Consider the following 18,571-nt stretch of genomic DNA (forward strand, 5'->3'; position numbering starts at 1 on the left):
TTCAAACAAAGGACCTCTTCAATGAATCATTCTGAAATCATTCTGATTGAATGTAATAGATGGGGTCTGAAGAATCCAAACCTTTTGAGATCAATAGATATGATTTGATCATGGTTAAGTTGAATTAGCATAAAACAGAATCGTTGGAATTGATTTATTTGTATTTATTTATAGCTTTATGCTGACTCTCTCCTGGACATGCTCAGCAGGGTTGTGTCATACTGATAGCTCTGATTTCACAACTAGCTCAGCTCTCACAGGCCTGAAACTAATGTAAACCACAATTATATCCTCCGACATGTGTGTGTGTGTGTGTGTGTGTGTGTGTGTGTGTGTGTGTGTGTGTGTGTGTGTGTGTGTGTGTGTGTGTGTGTGTGTGTGTGTGTGTGTGCGTGCGCGTGCGTGTGCGTGCGTGTGTGTTATTTCATAAGCCATAACTATTGGCTGTATCTGGTCAGCTGATCTAAGTGACCTGGTATTGAGGGGACGGAGTTACTAACTTTTCAGGAGATAAAAAAAACAAAACATAAAAACACAATACTGCCTCCTCAAAGTTGGTATGGTGACATTGTCAGATAATTGAATGTGTCCTTATATTATCATCACTTTACCCAAATACAGCTCAAGTGGAGTGGTTTTTGACCACATGTGGAGTTTCCGTCTGACTTCGTCATTGTAATTAATGATGGAAAGAACAAAGTTGGAGTTAGGTGGTTTGACCGACAGCTTGAGGGTCCAATGGAGTTAAGAGGTTTAGTCAGAAGCGCTTTTTTATGCTTTTCATTAGTTCAATATTTGTAAAACCCAAAGGCTGTGACAATTCATTCTTTATTAGCGGACTCATTCTCATTGCATCATTATATGACTTGCAACCTCTGCATGCTAGATGTGTTGTAACATGACCATAGGTGAGCAGCAGTATAAACAGTATGACAGTGTATGTGTAAGTGAGGGAGGTTTCGTTTAAAATCCTGCATAGGTATTATCCTACAAGTCATTATCTTCTTAAGTTCAAGAAAGACATCTGTGTGAACTGTTCATTGTGTGAAATGTACCCAGAGACAATGCTGTACTTATTTTGGAATTGTACCCACACTAACAAGTTTTGGAAGGATGTATCTCGGTATATTGTCGATAATGTTGACTCTAACTTTTGTCTTTACTTGCAAAAAAAAAGAAAATAGTAATAAGAAGAAAGATTAGGTATTCATAATTAATTTGATCATTATACTAGCTAAATTTCATATACATAAATCCCAATTTAGTCATTCCAAACCCTGTTTCATTGTATTTGAGATTGAAGCCAGGCAGTACATTAAAACAATTATGTATGACTCAAAAAATAAGAAAGCTGCAAGAACTGTCCTTTTGTGTTCACTCTTTAATGTTTTCTGTTAGTAAATTCCCCTGGCTCTGATGTTGTTATATATAGATGTATTGATAACTCTGTTTGTGTTTGTATTGTATTGTATTGTATTGTATTGTATTGTATTGTATTGTATTGTATTGTATTGTATTGTATTGTATTGTATTGTATTGTATTGTATATCATGATTGTTATAAATAAAGAGTTGTGAAAAAAAGAGAAAATGTATGTGTGCGTGTGGCTGGATAGTTGGGCGGCTGAGCATCTACCAGACAGGAAATGGACGCTCTAACAACCAGAAGCAGAGGGTCTACATGTCAAACAACATCACTCACTTTATGTCAGTCAGTTTGTCACGATGACATTTCCATCAACCTACATCACATCATGTGAGTATTTTATTTAAATACTATTTTACTCGACTTAAACGTTATGCAGTCTGGACAGAGCACCATACACTTTCTCTTTTCAGTAACACTCTTCTTTGCACTTATTTTCATTTAAATGTATTTAACGAGACAGGAATCCCTTTTTGTTACCAAACACGGTTATTAAAGTACAAAGGACACCTGAGTGTTTGCAGGTTTTCACAGGTAACACCTCCAGTCCTGGTTGTTGACAGGTGTAGAATATTTTGGAAAATGTCTACATTTTATAAAGCAATGCATTGATATTTTGTCCCTTTTAATACTTAAGTATTTTAAAAAGCATGTACTTTTGCATAGCCTACTTAAGTGTTTTTAAAAGAAAGTGCTCCAGCAGTTTAATTGAAGTAAAAACATTGACTGATTTGCAATTGAGTAATATTTGACCAGGAGTATCTATACTTTGACTCAAGCACTGGGGTTGAGTACTCTGTCCAACACTGTTGACAGTCAGAGCTGGATCCCTGAACAGGCCTATCGAGCCTAGGCCCAGGGGCCCAAAGGTCAGGAAAGGTCAGGGGGGCCCTCCTATTGGGCCCTCTATAACATTGTACTGACAGTTCCAGAGGCTGATCTTATATTTCAGAATTTACAAGAGATTCTATTCTGTATGTTTTCTGAACCTGTCCCTTTTGCACTGTCAAAGATGAAAAGGTCCTGTGTGTGTGTGTGTGTCTGTGTGTGTGTGTGTGTGTGTGTGTGTGTGTGTGTGTGCGTGCGTGCGTGCGTGCAAAAGTGCAAAAGTGCGTGCGTGTGTGCATGTGTGTCATAACTATTGGCTGTATTAGGCTAATCCCATTGCACATGATCAGATTTTTGGTCTGTGGGGTAGGGGGTGCGTGGGGTGGGGAGCCCGTGGGGTAGGGGTGCGTGGGTGGGGGGCCCATGGAGTAGGGCATACATGGGCAAATGGCGGCCCAGGGGCCACATGCGGCCCCCACCTTCACTTAATGTGGCCTGCAGGTTAATATATTATATACGGAATACTGATATATTATTGATTTCAGCTGTTACAATTCCAAACATGCAAACATGACCCGCTTTAATTACTTCAGTCTATATTTTTAGTTTAATGACTAGTATAAAAATATATATATGTCCAATGTATTTGTATTTATTCATAAAGTTAACATAAGTATAACTAAATGCTAATAACTAAAAATGTTACTTTTCAGGATTCCATTGAAAAAATTGCAAAAAATAAACAGGATTCCAATTCAAGAATAGAAAAAATAGCAGATCTACAAGCTCAAAACTGTGACGCGTTTTGAGCTTGTAGATCGGCTATTTTTGCTACTTTTGTGTGGCATAGAATGGTCGAAGTACGGCATTCATTTACTAAAAAAGTTAAAATACAGAGATATAGGTGTCTGCCAACAGTATATGCAATGTGGAAATATAGTGTCCCTCTCCATCCTCAAAGTTGCCCACCCCTGGGGGAAGGGGTGCGTGGGGTGGGGAGCCCGTGTCCACCTGTATGTTGAGCCGAGAACACAGAATTTCCGTCTTGAAAGCCCGTCTTCGTTCAAAGAAGGTAAAAACTCACATTAAACTACAATCAGGGTCCTGCTGCTATTTGCTATAATGTAATTTTATTATTATTATTATTATTATTATTATTATTATTATTATTATTATTATTATTATTATTATTATTATTATTATTATTATTATTATTATAATATTATCATATTATGCGTATACCCCTCAAAAACACAGAACCATCAGTCTTTTCATTTTCATTGTTTTGCTAAAATAGTCTAACAAAATGATATTATGCTTATCCAACATATGCTATGAAAACTAAACTAAAACTATGAAAAGAAATATTCAATTAAATGACACATTTCTTTGATATATTTGTCTGTCATATGCAATGATGAGAGCTGGGTTATGTTGTTGTTTGAGGTCAAGTCTCTATTTCATCATGTGATGATTGATATGGATGACTGTGTCTGTCAGTGCACTACACGTATTTATGAGACGTATACAGTTATGAGACGTATACAATACATAGCATGTACCTACAGCCTGTAAACTGCTCGTTGCCGTGTGTCATTATGCACAGTCATGTGCAACCTGTGTGTGTGTGTGTGTGTGTGTGTCTAGTGCTGCCAGCGTTGTATAGTGTAAGTTTTGTTTGTTTGTTTACTTATAGTATTAAATTAAGTAGTAAAAAGGGGGGACATCGGCCACAGCAATATTGCGCTGCTGGGCCAATGTATCACACCGGGGGGGAAATTCCGTCACCTTGACAACCCTATAGTGCTTCATAAAAACATGCACTGGGAGGGAGCTGGGTGAGGTGAGATGGGGAGGGTTGAGGTGTTGTGGGGGTGTTCCAATAGATTGACATCCTCTATGTGTTCTACTGGACTTTGCTGATGCTCATTATCACTAAAAAGACATATGTTTGTGTTTGGTTAACCTACAAGCTAGAAATAAAGACGTCTTTATGAAGTAAATTGATATGATGACAACATTTTATTCAACTATATTTAGTTACGTATTGTAGCCTCTGCAGGCAAAATGTAAAAGGCCAAATTAGACCAAGAGGTAGAGAGAACAAAAGATAAAAAATCTATGGAAGGACATGCGATAGAGAGAGGGAGGAAATAGAGAAAAAGAATGAGCGTGAAACAATGAGAGAAACAGGAAGTCCCCCCCCCCTTCCCCCCCCCACACACACACCCACGCACACACAGACCATTGTTGTGCAATCTCAGAGACATACTGTATAGGGGTTTCAGTGGTTTTCAGTGCTTGGTGTATTCATGTAACCTCATGTGACTTTGTAGACCTACAGTATTCAGTATCCACGCACTTTTGTGGGGCATGTGTGTGTTCAATCTGGTTGACATGTTTACTCTGCTTATTCCCATCTCACACTTGTAAGTCGCTCTGGATAAACAGTGTCTAAATGCTTAAATTGTAAATGTAAATTGACAATCCTTTAAGTGTGAGCATAACTGCACTTGTCTGCATGTATAAAGGATGTATTCACCACTGTGAGACATACTGGGTGGCAGTGGCTCAAGTGGTAGAGCAGCCACTTGTGCAGAGAGTAGATTTGCACAGCACAGACGTGTATGTGCACAGCACCTGCTGTTTGGAGTTGCAGGGAACTGCCAGTGTCTGTCTGTATTCTGTCTAGTGTGATTATTCATTCACGGTTTAACTCCTGTAGCGGTACACCCCCCATGTTTACCCACATGGCAGTGGGGCCAAACTTCACCTCTGGGACCCATGCTACACAATCTGAATGCATGATGCTCGGCTGCTGAGAAGAGGAGCGATTCGGAACGTCTTTACAATAGAAATGCACGGCAGAAAGACACTGGCAACTCATGAAACGCTTCACATGGACACAGCCCCATAGTTCAATGATTTCCAAAACTCTCCACCGTTCAGAAGACACTTTCTGTGGACACGTCCCCTTAATGTTGTAATTTATAGAGACAGATAGGAGCTCACATGTGATCACATCACATAATGTCTACAGGTTGATATGTGTATCTCTTCCTCTCATCACTGTGTTCTTTCTTTCTTTCTTTCTTTCTTCTGTCTTTCTCCAGTGTCTCTGAGGGTCCTTCCAGACAGATATCAGTTCTTTAAATCCGAGTCCATCTCACTGAGTTGTGAGGAAGAAGGGAGATCTGTACCAGGCTGGTCTGTGAGAAGACACACCAGTAAGAATGGGAAGGGAACCTGCAACAATGAATGGGGAGAAACCAAAGGTATACCTAGATAAATACTGCTGTTGACTGACTGACTGGCTGACTGACTGACTGACTTATTGATTGATAGCTTTATTGTCTCCGCCAGGCCGAAAGGCATGGCGAGAGAGTATGTTTTACCCCCTGTCCGTCCGTGTGTGTGTCCGTCCGTGTGTGTGTCCGTCCGTCCGTGTGTCCGTCTGTGAACAGCTAATCTCCCGCACCGTTGGCTTGATCGCAGCGAAACTTTGCACACACACTCCCTGGATGCCAATTCAGAACCTCTGCCCCAAATGTTTCACATGGGCCTGTTATAGCGCCACCAGGAGGCCGATTTGTGCAAAACATATTTTTTGACAGTACTCCTTCAGATTTGATCCAAACATCACGCAAATCGGTACACAGTATCTCTATAGTCATGTGATCAACACGGATCTGTCCGATTTTCCATATTCCATCCTAATTGGTTAAGATTGCCTTCCAAAGTTTGCAGGATTGGTTTGTTTTAAACAAAATGCCTCAAATCATGAACACAGCATGCGATTTCCTTGAAATTTCACACGCACATTCCCACTAGGCCGAGGAAGAAATTGCACCCTTTTCACATTGGCCTGTTATAGCGCCACCAGCAGGTCTAATTTAGCAACACACATTTTTGGAACAAAATGCCTCAAATCATGAATGCAAGGTCCGATTGCCGTGAAAGGCCCAAGAAGAAATGGCACCCTTTTCACATTGGCCTATTATAGCGCCACCAGGAGGCCACAATAACCTACCTGACCTAGCGGAGACCTGTGCTCCGAGGAGCACTTTTTCTAGTTTTAATTGTGATTGTGTGTAGGAGCATCCTGCAACATTCTGCTGTATCCTTGGGACAGTGGAGCTTACTGGTGTCAGTCTGACTCAGGAGACCTCAGCGACGTCAACAACATTTTGATCTCTGGTACAATTAATACATCTACATCAAAATAATCAATATACTGTGGTGGATAGACACACATAATTCATTCACATACAGTTTAATTCCCATTCCAAAGGTATATGATGTATGCCTAGCAGTATTGTGGAGCCACCAACCACCACATATCAATAACTTGACCTGCTGTTGGTTAGAGGTTCATAACTCAACATGCTGTTGGTTCAATAGATGTTCATAACTCTGGTTCTAGATGGAGATGTGTTCCTGGAGAGTCCTGTGCTTCCTGTGATGGAGGGAAGTGATGTCACACTCCGCTGCTGGTCCAAAGACAAGATAACTGGTAATCCAACCCCTGACCTCCAAGCTGATTTCTATACTAATGGATCCCTCATCAGTACTGAGTTTACAGGACAGATGATCATCCACAATGTCAACAAATATGATGAAGGATTCTACAAGTGTAACATCTCTGACCTTGGAGGATCACCAGAAAGGTGGATGGAAGTGAAAAGTGAGTCTTGCACCTTTGTCAGATTATTTGTCCATTATCAACATGAGATACTGAAATCATTGTTCTCTTCACAGATTCATCTTCCACCCCTGACCCAACCTCTGAGTCTGCAGAACCCCCCCTCATGTCTCTGCCCCATGCGATCATTCATGTACTGGTGCTCATTCCTTGGGTGGTGTCAACCATCCTCTACATCTCCATACTGAGAGACAGAGCTAGAGCTAGAGGTGAGACAATATGCTATATAAATACACACCTTAACCTGGGGCCCATACTGCTAACTCATAAAGAGACAGGATTAGAGGTAAAACTTCATGCCATGCCCACTGTCCTTCTGGGTCCTAGGGTCTAGGAAATGGGTGGGCAACTTTGATAGTGGAGAGGGCCGCTAAATTTCCACATTCACTCCAGGGCAGCATATCCGGTACGTTCAGATTAGAGATGCGCGGATCGCGGTTTTAGCCGCGGTTGCCGCAGTTAACCGCAGTTTGGGTGGATTTGGGTCAATCAAATATAATTATTGTGCGGCATGTGCGGCATGTGCGCCAACAGTTGGATGCCGCACAGTTGGATGCCGCACCGACATTCCATAGGCTAAATCAATGCATTTTCTGATCGCATCGCACAACTAATACTAAAACTAACGGGGAATACCAGAAAATAATAATATTTTGACATACGGGAAAAAGGGTTGGTGCGGATGTGGATATTAAAATTGGATAATATAATTATTGCGGTTGGATAACGGATGGATATTAATTTGTACCGCGGATTCGGATGACCATGAGAGGCCATCCGCGCATCTCTAGTTCAGATATACACACTGAGAATCTGCTAAGTTTTCAGAGAGCTCTGGTGGTGATGTCGTAGTGCGGTGATTCAGTTGATTTATGAATGATAGTAAAACCAACACACCTTGCCTGTATAGTATTATTGCTTTGCGCCTCCTTGCCTGCTGTCTGTATTGTCCCTCAGTGCTTCCTATGCTGGCAGCAATGACTGGCAGTAGCACTCGTCTTGCCTCGTTTTGCATGCATTTAGCCTCTAGTAGACATTTAGCAATGACTTCTTCCACCATTGTTGTTTTCACTAGTGTTTGGAGTCAGCACACTGGAAAACGCTGCTGCTGAGTTGTTGTTGTTTTTTCGAACACACCCTAAATTGGTAAAAAAGAGATTTCTGAATCGTATGGCAGTGAGCTGGTACTTTTTACTACCACTGTCAAAGGTTATACTTACTGTACCAAAACATAGTGCGATTTCTGTGAAATTGTGCACGAACATTCCTACTAGACCGAGAAAGACATGCCACTTGAACTTTTTCAAATCAGCCTCATGGTGGCGCTTAAACAGGCTTATTCGTATTTTTACCTATTTTACCTATAATGGTGCCGCTATTTTGGGGATATTACCTTCAGATTGTATCCAAATTTCACACTTTTCTTTTTTTCATATTCCACCCTGATTGGCTAAGATTGACATCTAAAGTTGCCTGTTTTGAACAAAATGCCGCAAATCATGAACGCAGTTCAATTGTGGTGAAACTTTGCACGCACATTTGCACTACGTTGAGGAACAAATGCCACCCTTTTAACATTGCCCTATTATACCGCCACCAGGAGGCCGATTTTTGCAAAACAATAATTTTTTTTTATATTACTCCTACAAATTTGGTCCATACATCACAGAAATCGGTACACATTATCTCTAATAGTCAAGTGATCAAGACGGATCCGTCCGATATTTCATAATTCCATCCTGATTGGAACATTTTGAACATTGCTGGCCCACAATAACCTACCTGACCTGGCGGAGACCTGTGCGAGGAGCACAGGTCGGGAGAAAACAGTCTGCGACTTCTGATTGGTCTGTAGGGGGGGCGGGACCAGTGTTGTCCAATGTAAAACTCAAGTCACTTCCTGACTTGCCTACTTAATGGGAAAGCGGGTCATAGGACCCTGGCCAGACTGAGTAACGAAGTGAGAAAAAGACTAACTTAGCGAATCAGACTGGATTCCAGGCTAGGATTTAGCTCTTTAGTGAATAAATGAGTGTAATTTTCAGTAACCATAACAGCGGAAATAATTTACATGAAATTATCTGAATAAATATACAGTATTTGCCCTAATCTATAGTAGAAGATTACTGAGCTAGACAAAAGTGATTTAGAGACGTTTTATGAACCAAAATATTTGGTTTTATATGTCATGCAGATGTCAGCATTGTCAGCAAATTGCATAATTATACACGTGTCCATGTTCACCCATGGACAACTGGTCCAGCCCGCATGAAGTAGCATTTTACCCACAGTCCGGCCTGTGACCTAACATGAGTTTGACACCTCTGATTTATAATCCTTTGTGTTAACATTATTGGTGAATAAACTGAATCTGATTCTGAAAAAAATAAATACAAATGATGATTATGATAATACAACGTTTTCAGAGCAGTTATATAGCTGATATTATGAATAACTCTCTCTCTCTCTCTCTCTCTCTCTCTCTCTCTCTCTCTCTCTCTCTCTCCACAGCTGCAGCCAATGCGAGGAGAGGAGACATCAATGATGTCATCATGGAGGTAGCTGTGTAGCCAATCAGAAGCTGCCTGTCACTCAGTCCACTGTCTTGCAGGTATAGAGTTAATGTGTGTGCGTGCGTTGCGTTTGTATGTTTGTGCGCACGTGTGACACAGAGAGAGTAATTTACAGGCAATCTTTTCAATTTGCTTCCATTTTTAATCCGCTTCCATTTTCAATCTTTAAAAATTTACATCTCTTATAAACTAAAGTATATAAATGTTTCTAGACCTTGCATGATCGATGTAAATAGTATTCTAATGAATATTTTTGAATTGATTTGTACGCAGTGTTGTATTGGTGATTTTGTTTGTGGTGGGACGCTATTTTAATGACTTCACGTGCACGTCGCTTAACACCTACACTACAGGTCACACAATGGACAATTGATATGCATCTAGGATCATGCCTATGTTAATCTATATGTTAACTCATGCTGGTGTGACAACCGGCAGTCGGCAGCCTTTGTTAACTTTGTTTAGGTGTGAATTTAAGGTTGTTTTAAATCTATGCATGTGCATGCGCATCCTCCTGCTCAAAAAAGGGGTTGCACAGCGTGTTACCGCGTCCCATGACCAACGCATCCCTGTTTGTACGTAAGCTTCCTGCTTCTGTCTATTGCATGTACTGTAGAAGGAAAATTGTAATTGTAATAAATGTACATTACTGAAAACCCATCGATTTATAATGTTGCTGTCATGGAGGGTTGTTGTTGTGGTTGCTCTTGCTTCTCTTTTTATTATTATTATTACTGATTTTAAGATTTTACACTGTAAAATGTAATTTTACTGCTGTTGGAAATGGTCTTCAGCTCTGAATTTAAACCAGTTCAGTATAATACAACAGTGGTTCTCAAATATTTTCATGTCAAGGACCCCTAAATTAATATGTATTTGTCCACTGACCCATTTGAAAGGATTTTGTGCCAGGGCCCCCATAAGAGAAGATTGTTTTTTTATATATTAATATATATTTTGTACAAAAAAAAAATACAAGCATGGGCTTGTAGGTAGTATATTTATGAATATTCTAAGTAATAGGACAGTAGGCTAACAGGAAATGGGGAGAGAGAGATGGGGAGTGACACGTATCAAAGGCCGTCGGGATTGGGAGTCGAACCCGCAACGTGCTGTCAGGCTACATTGAGCCTAGGTGCCCGGACCGCTACGCCAGTGGTCCGGGCCAATGATGGCCTCTACTTTGTCACAATTTAATTGTTTAATAGTTGTGAAAATATTTCCTAATGCAACTATATAGTGACGGTCCCTATGTTCAGTGCTGTGTGAAGAAGGAAGTGCCGAATCCATAAATCCCTCCCACCGCTCCGGAAAAGGCAGAGACAAAATAACGCCTAAATGACGACACAGAGATAATCTTCGTCACGTGACACACGTGAAATACATTATAAAATGTTGTTGGGAATTACAATATTCTACACTCTTATAAGAAAGTAAAAGCATATTACTTACCGTTACTTACCGTTACTTACCGTTACCGTTTTTGCAGTATTCATAGGGAAACAGGTGTTAGCATTGTGCTGTACTTCCATCACTCTGGCAGCCCTTCAGTCCGTCGGAGCGCTCTAGCTTTGAGATGCTGGTCGACACTTAGGCCGTTTCTCAATACCCGAACTTGGGATGCACGGACTTGAGTCATTGGAAGTTCAGACTTGCAAGTTCGCCTCGGGAGTATAAACTTGCGAGGACGCGAGGACGGGAGTACGGGAGTACGGTAGTTGGAACGCACCGTTCTCGGTGACGTCACCATCTCAGCTCGTCCACAGTGTGGATATGCTCAGAGCAGATCTACAAGCTAACAACGCATTGCTGAGTGACGCGGTGTTAGCTTGTAGATCTGCATACATTTTACAATATAATGATATTATATAAACATAAGATATATTAACGTATATCTACAGTAGGTATATAAACGTTAAAACATCGTTTTTGTTAATTTAATGTATTTAGCCTACTCTTATAGACCTATCAGAAAAAAACGTATAGAAATATTCCATTTGGTATTTATTTATTATGATACTGACCGATTGTGTAACAAATAAATGACTTACAGACCCACCAGGGTATAACAGGATAGGTGGGCACAAGGGACATCTGGGCATGTAAAATTGGCTATTTTGTCCAAAATGTTACAAAATAAAATATTTGAAAAATGTTCTAAGGTAAAGTAGCCTATATATGATTATAACATGCTTAAACATTCGACAATCAAGGTCTAATATTTCTACAATTGCTACAAAACCTGTATATCCAGTCATTTGGGAGCATAAACGAGAAGTTGAAGGATAACGTGATAGTTTAGCTCCAATCGGAATATTAAGTTATTATACTACCACCTTTTACTATTGTTTTATATTACTAGCTCCATTTGGAACCTCTCCCTCTGCTGTAGGCTATACTGCCCTGCCAAGGTAAAGTGCAGTAACTACGCAGTGGCGCGGGAAGGGGGGGGCTATGGGGGCTGCAGCCCCCCTGGTGATGGGAGCAGCCCCCCTGGTGATGGGAAGAAAAGAAAAAAAAGAAAAAAAAAATATATTTTATTTTATTTTTTATAATATATATATATTTTATGGATCATAGCAGTCTGTTACGGTCATGGATGAACTTCAACCTGGTGTTTGCACTGTCTTTCTGCCTTTTTGTGTGGGGAAAAACACAGAAAACCCCCAAAAAATCGCAAAGAAATCGCAAAAAAAATCGTGCGCCCGCGCTTCCGAGGAGTCCCCCTCGACGCACAGCCCCCCTAGGTATTAAGGACTTCCCGCGCGCCTGTAACTACGGGAAAAAAAATCACTGAAAAATGGGTTTAAAAGTGATTTAACTGGTCAGCCAAATGAGATATCGGCATATAAGTGATATTACACTAATTGTACATCTGTTCTTGAGGTAATTGTTTATCCAACAGAAATCACGAAGGCTAATTTGACCTTTGGGATACACAAATAAGTCGGTGTGTCCAAAAACGTAGTTACTGCACTTTGGCTTGGCAGGGCAGTATAGCTCCTATGAGGCTCCACAGCCACTTTCGTAAGGTGAATTCTAACGTTGACAGGGCCAGAATCTTAACCCCCCCGGGGGTTAAGCGGGCGGGGGGTCGCGCAACAATGGGTGATAAGTCTATTGAGAATTACCGAGCCATTCCAGGTGGAAAACGGAACGCTCGTCCCAAAACACAATGCCCCGTTTTTTTTCGTGGACCGAGGCCGCCGGGTTAGACCCGGGGCAGGGTGTTTTAGGACGACGGTTCTTCTATTACATTTCTGAATGGAGAGAGGTGCCTGTCTCTGCGCAATGGAGAAAAGGACGGCCGATGTTTTCTTTTTGCTTGATATTGTTTGATGGCGAACAATCATGATCTGATACACATGAAAGAAGAGTAGACCCTTCACAGCTAATAGAGAATTTTTAATTTTAAGAATCGGTTCAGAATTGAATGAGTATGGCTATAGTTAAATGTGAAGCTCTTTCTGCTATAAATATGCATCCATGCGTTCTGGGCGCCTGTCGGTGGCCAAACCGGTTTTCAAATGGTTCTCATTTACAATTCGGCCGATTAGCAAATGAGGCTCATTTGAAAACATAGGCAACAGAAGAGGGTGAGGGGCTGCTAATCTTATGTTGATTTTTTTTGTTTTTTTCCCTGCCCCTGCATTTTGAGCAGACAGGGCAGACAGGGTGTTACAGACCCGACGCTGTGTGCAGGCAGGTGACGACACCGGCGAATTGGCCACTACTATGCATGATTCTTACCTTTTTCCGCACAAAGGTAAAGGTCAGCCCCCCTTCTCTCAGATGTTTTACATTGTATCGTCAAGACTCCATGTCATTTTCAACGACGGGTTGAAACAAGCGTTTAAATCGCTTTTTTAGTCAGCCTGTGGCCAGTCAACCCCCGTCCGCATGCGCTGTACTGCTCCAGTAAGATTCCATTGGGAAAACATGGCACAGGCTGACTAAATAAGCGATTTAAACGCTTGTTTCAACGCGTCGGTAACATTTTCTTGGCCGCTAAAATGTAAAACATCTGGACTACCTTTACTGTTTGGAGACGATGTGTGGGAAAATGTAATAATCATGCATAGTGACCAATTTTCGCCCGTGTCGTCACTTGCCTGCACGCGACGCTGTGGAACCTCATTTCGGCGCAGCCCTCCGCTGCAGAGGTTTCAAATGGTTAAACTTATTACTATTAGACTTAATAAAGTCTGATAATGATGTACCGTGCATGTTCACATCATGTATACTGTACTTTACTTAAGACCATATTTGAAATATTTAATGTTTTAACATTTTGGACGAAATAGCCAGTTTTACATTGAGGTGCCCAGATGTCCATAGTGCCCACCTATCCTGTATCCGTCGGCATACCTCATACCTGCTGGAGTCAGGAGGCGATTGCGGGTGAGAAGCCTGCGTTGGCAACTTGGCAAGGGTCTGGGAGCACTGGACCAAATAATTACCTGTGTAGAATAAAGTTGATCAGAACGGGAGGCTGGCGAGCGAGGCGACGTGATGTTGTAATGTGGCTCTTCTCTGGCTTTTTGTAATAATTTGTTTCCCCCTAGGTATCACTTGTGTATTGAGTGAGTGGTATATTATAGAATATAAAACTAAACAGAATAAACATATATAGGCCTAACCGAATAAACACACACACACACACACACACACACACACACACACACACACACACACACACACACACACACACACACACACACACACACACACACACACACACACATATAACATTTAGCCTAAGGCTATATTAACACATTTGAAAATATAGTGCCGTCATTGCGGATTATATTAGTTAAAAGTAAATAGCCTGCCTAAGTAGGCTACACTATAATTAACAATAGGTCTGCACATCAAAAGAAGTTAAAACTTACATTCACACATACAAAAGTCAAAGTGGCCTATAGTCAGACAAAATCGCACACAAATAAGAGTGGACCTAATTTTTTTTTCCAAAATATAAATAACCAGAGTTAAATTGATGGAATGACAAAATAAAAAATACATGAATGATGTACAGGCGTACGACATAAATCAAGCTTGATAAATATTAATAAACACCAGTGGTGGAAAGTAACTAAGTATATTTACTTAAGTACTGTATAAGTCCAATTTTGAGGTAGTTTTACTTTACTGGTATATTTCCAGTTTTCAGTAGCCTACTCTTACTCCACTATGCCTCAGAGGCAAATGTTGTACTTTTACTCCACTACAGTTATTTGAAAACTTTAATTACTAGTTACTTTGTAGATTTAGATTATTATTACAAAACATACATTAACCACTTGAGCCATATCTACATTTCGGCCATTAGAAAATAGCCGATCTACAAGCTCACTTGTAGGTCTGCTATTTTCAAAAGATTTCTATACATTTTATACATTAGAAAACTTGTGAAATGGGACATTCTGCATAAGGATTACTTTCAACTTTTGGTATTTAAGTACATTTTTATACCAATACTTTTGTACTTTTACTCAAGTAAAATTTTAATTCCGGACGTTTGCTTGTAACATAGTATTTCTACATTGCAGTATTGTTACTTTTACTCAAGTAAAAAATGTGAGTACTTTTTCCACAACTGATAAACACATTGCATATTTCTCTGGATGAAGTCCTCATGCTTGGTGAAAAGTCTCGTTGACAGCTCAGCGCAGAATGAACTCCCTGGACGCATACCTTCAATTGAAGTAAAATAACGTTAATAAATACTACTCGCATAAACACTATCAAACATTAGTCAGAGGCAGTTCTATCTCCCCAAAATTGGCTGAGACTATAGAAGTCCAATAAATATATCCACAACTAATTAGATCTAATTTGAACCACTATAAAGAAGACCCAGCTGAACCAGCGGACACTTTCAAAAGGACTGAACGCAAATAAGGCTTCTTGGGCGGGGTACAGTGGTCTGACGGGCAGGTCATCTGCGGCCGGGTTAACAGCGGCTAGCCGGCTACACAAACGTCCGAAAGTTCGGTGCACAAATCAGCCACAGATTTGAAGTTAACAACATTCAAGCCATATTGGTCCTGTTTTTCAAGCTCTGGTGGTCCGGTGCGGTGTTGCATTCTGGGCAATCTGCTGTGAAAAGTCCTCAGCGAGTCTAGTCTGAAGCATGTTCGGTAAAGGGGGCGGATCAAGTTCACATCCGGGTATTTGGTCTGTACTTGGGCAAATGCGAACTTGATTGGAACAGTACTTGGGCAGCGACTGATGACGTATCACGAGTTCGTGAGGACGGGAGTACAGACAAGTTCGGGTATTGAGAAACGGCCTTACTGTCTGCCGGCCCACTCCACAACTGAGCACACAACAACAACTCACGGCTTGCGGCCTTCGCATGGAGGTCTCGGCGGCGGCTTGCTTTTTTGTTTATAAATATTATAGTTAATTTGCCATCCTGCGTTTTAACCTTGATATTGTATGTTAGGATGTCTTAATGATGCATCATTTTATAAACCATGCCGCCCCTAATATGTTAGCAATATTTCAGTCAGATAACTCACAAATATAATTAACCAATATTGTATTACAGAATGAGTAGTGTGAAATGAATACAAGTGTGGATATAATATTTTATCTTGGCCTTCAGGCTCTTCAAAAATGTTCTCCCTGCTCAGCATAATTAGACGACCATCATTAACCATTAAGAGCAGGGAGATAGACATACAATAACAACCCGCAACCTCTCGAGTTTATTCTGCCTGAACTAGCTCGCAAGCTACGCATCATTTCAGTCAGATAACTCACGAATAGAATGAACCAATATTTTCAACAAGAAAAAGTGCTCCTCGGAGCACAGGTCTCCGCCAGGTCAGGTAGGTTATTGTGGGCCAGCAATGTTCGGAATTCGCTTGACTAAATAGAGATAATGTGTACCGATTTGCATGATGTTGGGACAAAATTTGTAGGAATAATATAAGAAAAGTGTTTCAAAAGTGGTGCTATAATAGGGCAATGTTAAAATGTTATGTTGGCATTTGTTCCTCAACGTATTGCGAATGTTTGTGCAAAGTTTCACCGCAATCGGACGCTGCGTTCATGATTTGCGGCATTTTGTTCAAAACGGGCCACTCCTGCAAACTTTAGATGTCAATCTCAGCCAATCAGGATGGAATTGGAAAAATCAAGCAGATCCGTCTTGATCACATGAATAGAGATCATGTGTAACGATTTGCGTGACATCTGGATAAAATCTGAATGCTTAATATAAAAAATATAAATATTAATATAAAGAAAAATGCAGGGCAAAGGTTTTTCCTTGGCCGCTAGAGTGCGCATACAAAGTTGTTCACAGATCGGTGCAGTTAAAGGAAAAATCGTGAATCGGCCTGTTATAGCGCCACCATAAGGCTGATTTGCTCTGATCTGGCATTTCTTCCTCGGCCTAGTGGGAATGTGTGTGCAAAATTTCACAGAAATTGCACGCTATGTTCATGACTTGAGGCATTTTGTTCAAAACGGAGTACTCCTGCCAACTTTGGAAGCCAATCTTTTCTGTTTAATGGCTATGGAGGTACTGTGTACCGATTTGCGGGATTTTAGGAAACAATCTGTAGGAGTACTGTAAAAAATATTTTTTGCACAAATCAGCCTCCTGGTGGCGCTATAAAAGGCCCATGTGAAAAATAATTTGACCCCAAATGAAACAAGCCATTGGCTTTCTTGTTTTTTTTTTTTTTATCTTATTTAGTTGACCTTGTATTTGAACTGTACTTTCATGTGCTTTTTTCTGCAAATTTATAAATGAAGTATTCAATCAATCAATCAGCTGTACACAGACAGAATGACGGACACACAGACGGATGGACAGACGGACGGACAAGGTGCAAAACATACTCTCGACATGCCTTTCGGCCTGGCGGAGACAATAAGAGCTTTATTATACACAGAGAATCATACAAACATTGAAATGATAAAGGCTTACTGTAATGTAGCAACTTAGCATCAGTTTTTATTTTATAAATACAACAATCTGCCTGACTAAACAGTTATTTCATAGCGTAACATTATCATCCGTTCTTTTTATGACACGTTCTTATTATGACAAGACAATTTATGATACGACATACGACACGGAAAATACATTAATATACTACTGGTAAATAGTCCTGGAGATGTAGGGATCGTATTGTTACACTGTGCAGTTTTACACAAGTTTCACATCGCAGATGGATTTACAGAATAATCCAATGTATTGACTAAAGCACCATGGCCCATGGCTACAAAACCGTAGGGTGATGTTAAACTGAAGACTCACCTCTTCAGACTCCACCTCAGCCCGTAACACTTGCCCTAGCCTTGACGACCTTGCAGGATTATGTAAAGGCTAAAATGTAACTTAGATAGCCTGTTATATAGACAAATGCCAGGTCAGTGTTGACCTGGCATCGTCAACTGACCTGGCATAGTGTGTATAGTTTCAATGTAGGCTGATGTTAAGTTCTTGGTTTACGTATGTATTAGTTATTATTAGATTATTGGTTAATTTATGTATTACTTTATTATTAGATTAAAATGTGTACGCATTTGATGTATTATGTGTATTATGTGTATTATGATGTATTATGATGTATTATCTTGTGTCCTTGCTTACTGTAAATCGCTTTGGATTAAGAGTGTCTGCTAAATACCTAAACTGTAAACTGTGATTTAACTTCAAATTTGCCAATGTCTGTTCATACAATTATGATAAAAAAAAATGTATATTGATATATTTAGGGGGTATTTAAGAGATCTGTGTCATCACTTTTTCAAGTTAATTTGATGGTGCTTTCTCTTTAATTATAAATCCATCCATGAATGAAAGTACCGCCCTACAGATAGTAAACAGGTGCAACAGTTAATAACACACCTATACGACAAAGGAGCAGGACATCATGGCGATCTCGTCTTTACCCTTCCAAGTCAGTATCAGTGCTGTGAACTCATGGATATGGATGAATTTCTATATTTCCCTGCTATTATGGATCAGCTGCTGCAACACATCTGTCACAGGTAACGCCAGGTTACATCCTATGTA

At 40.4% G+C, this 18,571-nt stretch overlaps 3 protein-coding genes and 1 long non-coding RNA gene across 4 annotated transcripts in view; 3 read left to right on the forward strand and 1 right to left on the reverse strand.

Annotated features, from left to right (window-relative positions):
- The window catches only part of LOC308093280 (uncharacterized protein), a 131,798-nt gene that overhangs the window by 40,032 nt on the left and 73,195 nt on the right, over nt 1-18,571 (forward strand). The gene's annotated exons all lie outside the window — the stretch shown is intronic.
- LOC308093283 overlaps nt 1-18,571 on the reverse strand; it is a 97,088-nt gene that overhangs the window by 4,509 nt on the left and 74,008 nt on the right. The gene's annotated exons all lie outside the window — the stretch shown is intronic.
- LOC308093969 (Fc receptor-like protein 5) lies at nt 1,673-9,584 on the forward strand. Its single transcript, XM_080440385.1, has 6 exons — nt 1,673-1,755; nt 5,367-5,528; nt 6,349-6,450; nt 6,677-6,937; nt 7,012-7,164; nt 9,467-9,584. Exons 1-6 carry the CDS (start codon nt 1,725-1,727, stop codon nt 9,523-9,525), a joined length of 768 nt encoding a protein of 255 aa, XP_080296511.1. The 5' UTR covers nt 1,673-1,724; the 3' UTR covers nt 9,526-9,584.
- The window catches only part of LOC308092816 (uncharacterized protein), a gene marked incomplete at its 3' end in the record, with an annotated part of 71,713 nt that continues 71,602 nt past the window's right edge, over nt 18,461-18,571 (forward strand). The window contains exon 1 of the mRNA XM_080438912.1: nt 18,461-18,546. Coding sequence (XP_080295038.1) covers nt 18,489-18,546 — 58 coding nt within the window. The 5' untranslated portion in view covers nt 18,461-18,488. The remainder of the gene's footprint in view (nt 18,547-18,571) is intronic.

This window comes from Gymnoscopelus braueri (genome assembly GCF_963280865.1).
Source record: "Gymnoscopelus braueri genome assembly, chromosome: 10".
In the NCBI taxonomy this organism is placed as follows: Eukaryota; Metazoa; Chordata; class Actinopteri; order Myctophiformes; family Myctophidae; genus Gymnoscopelus; species Gymnoscopelus braueri.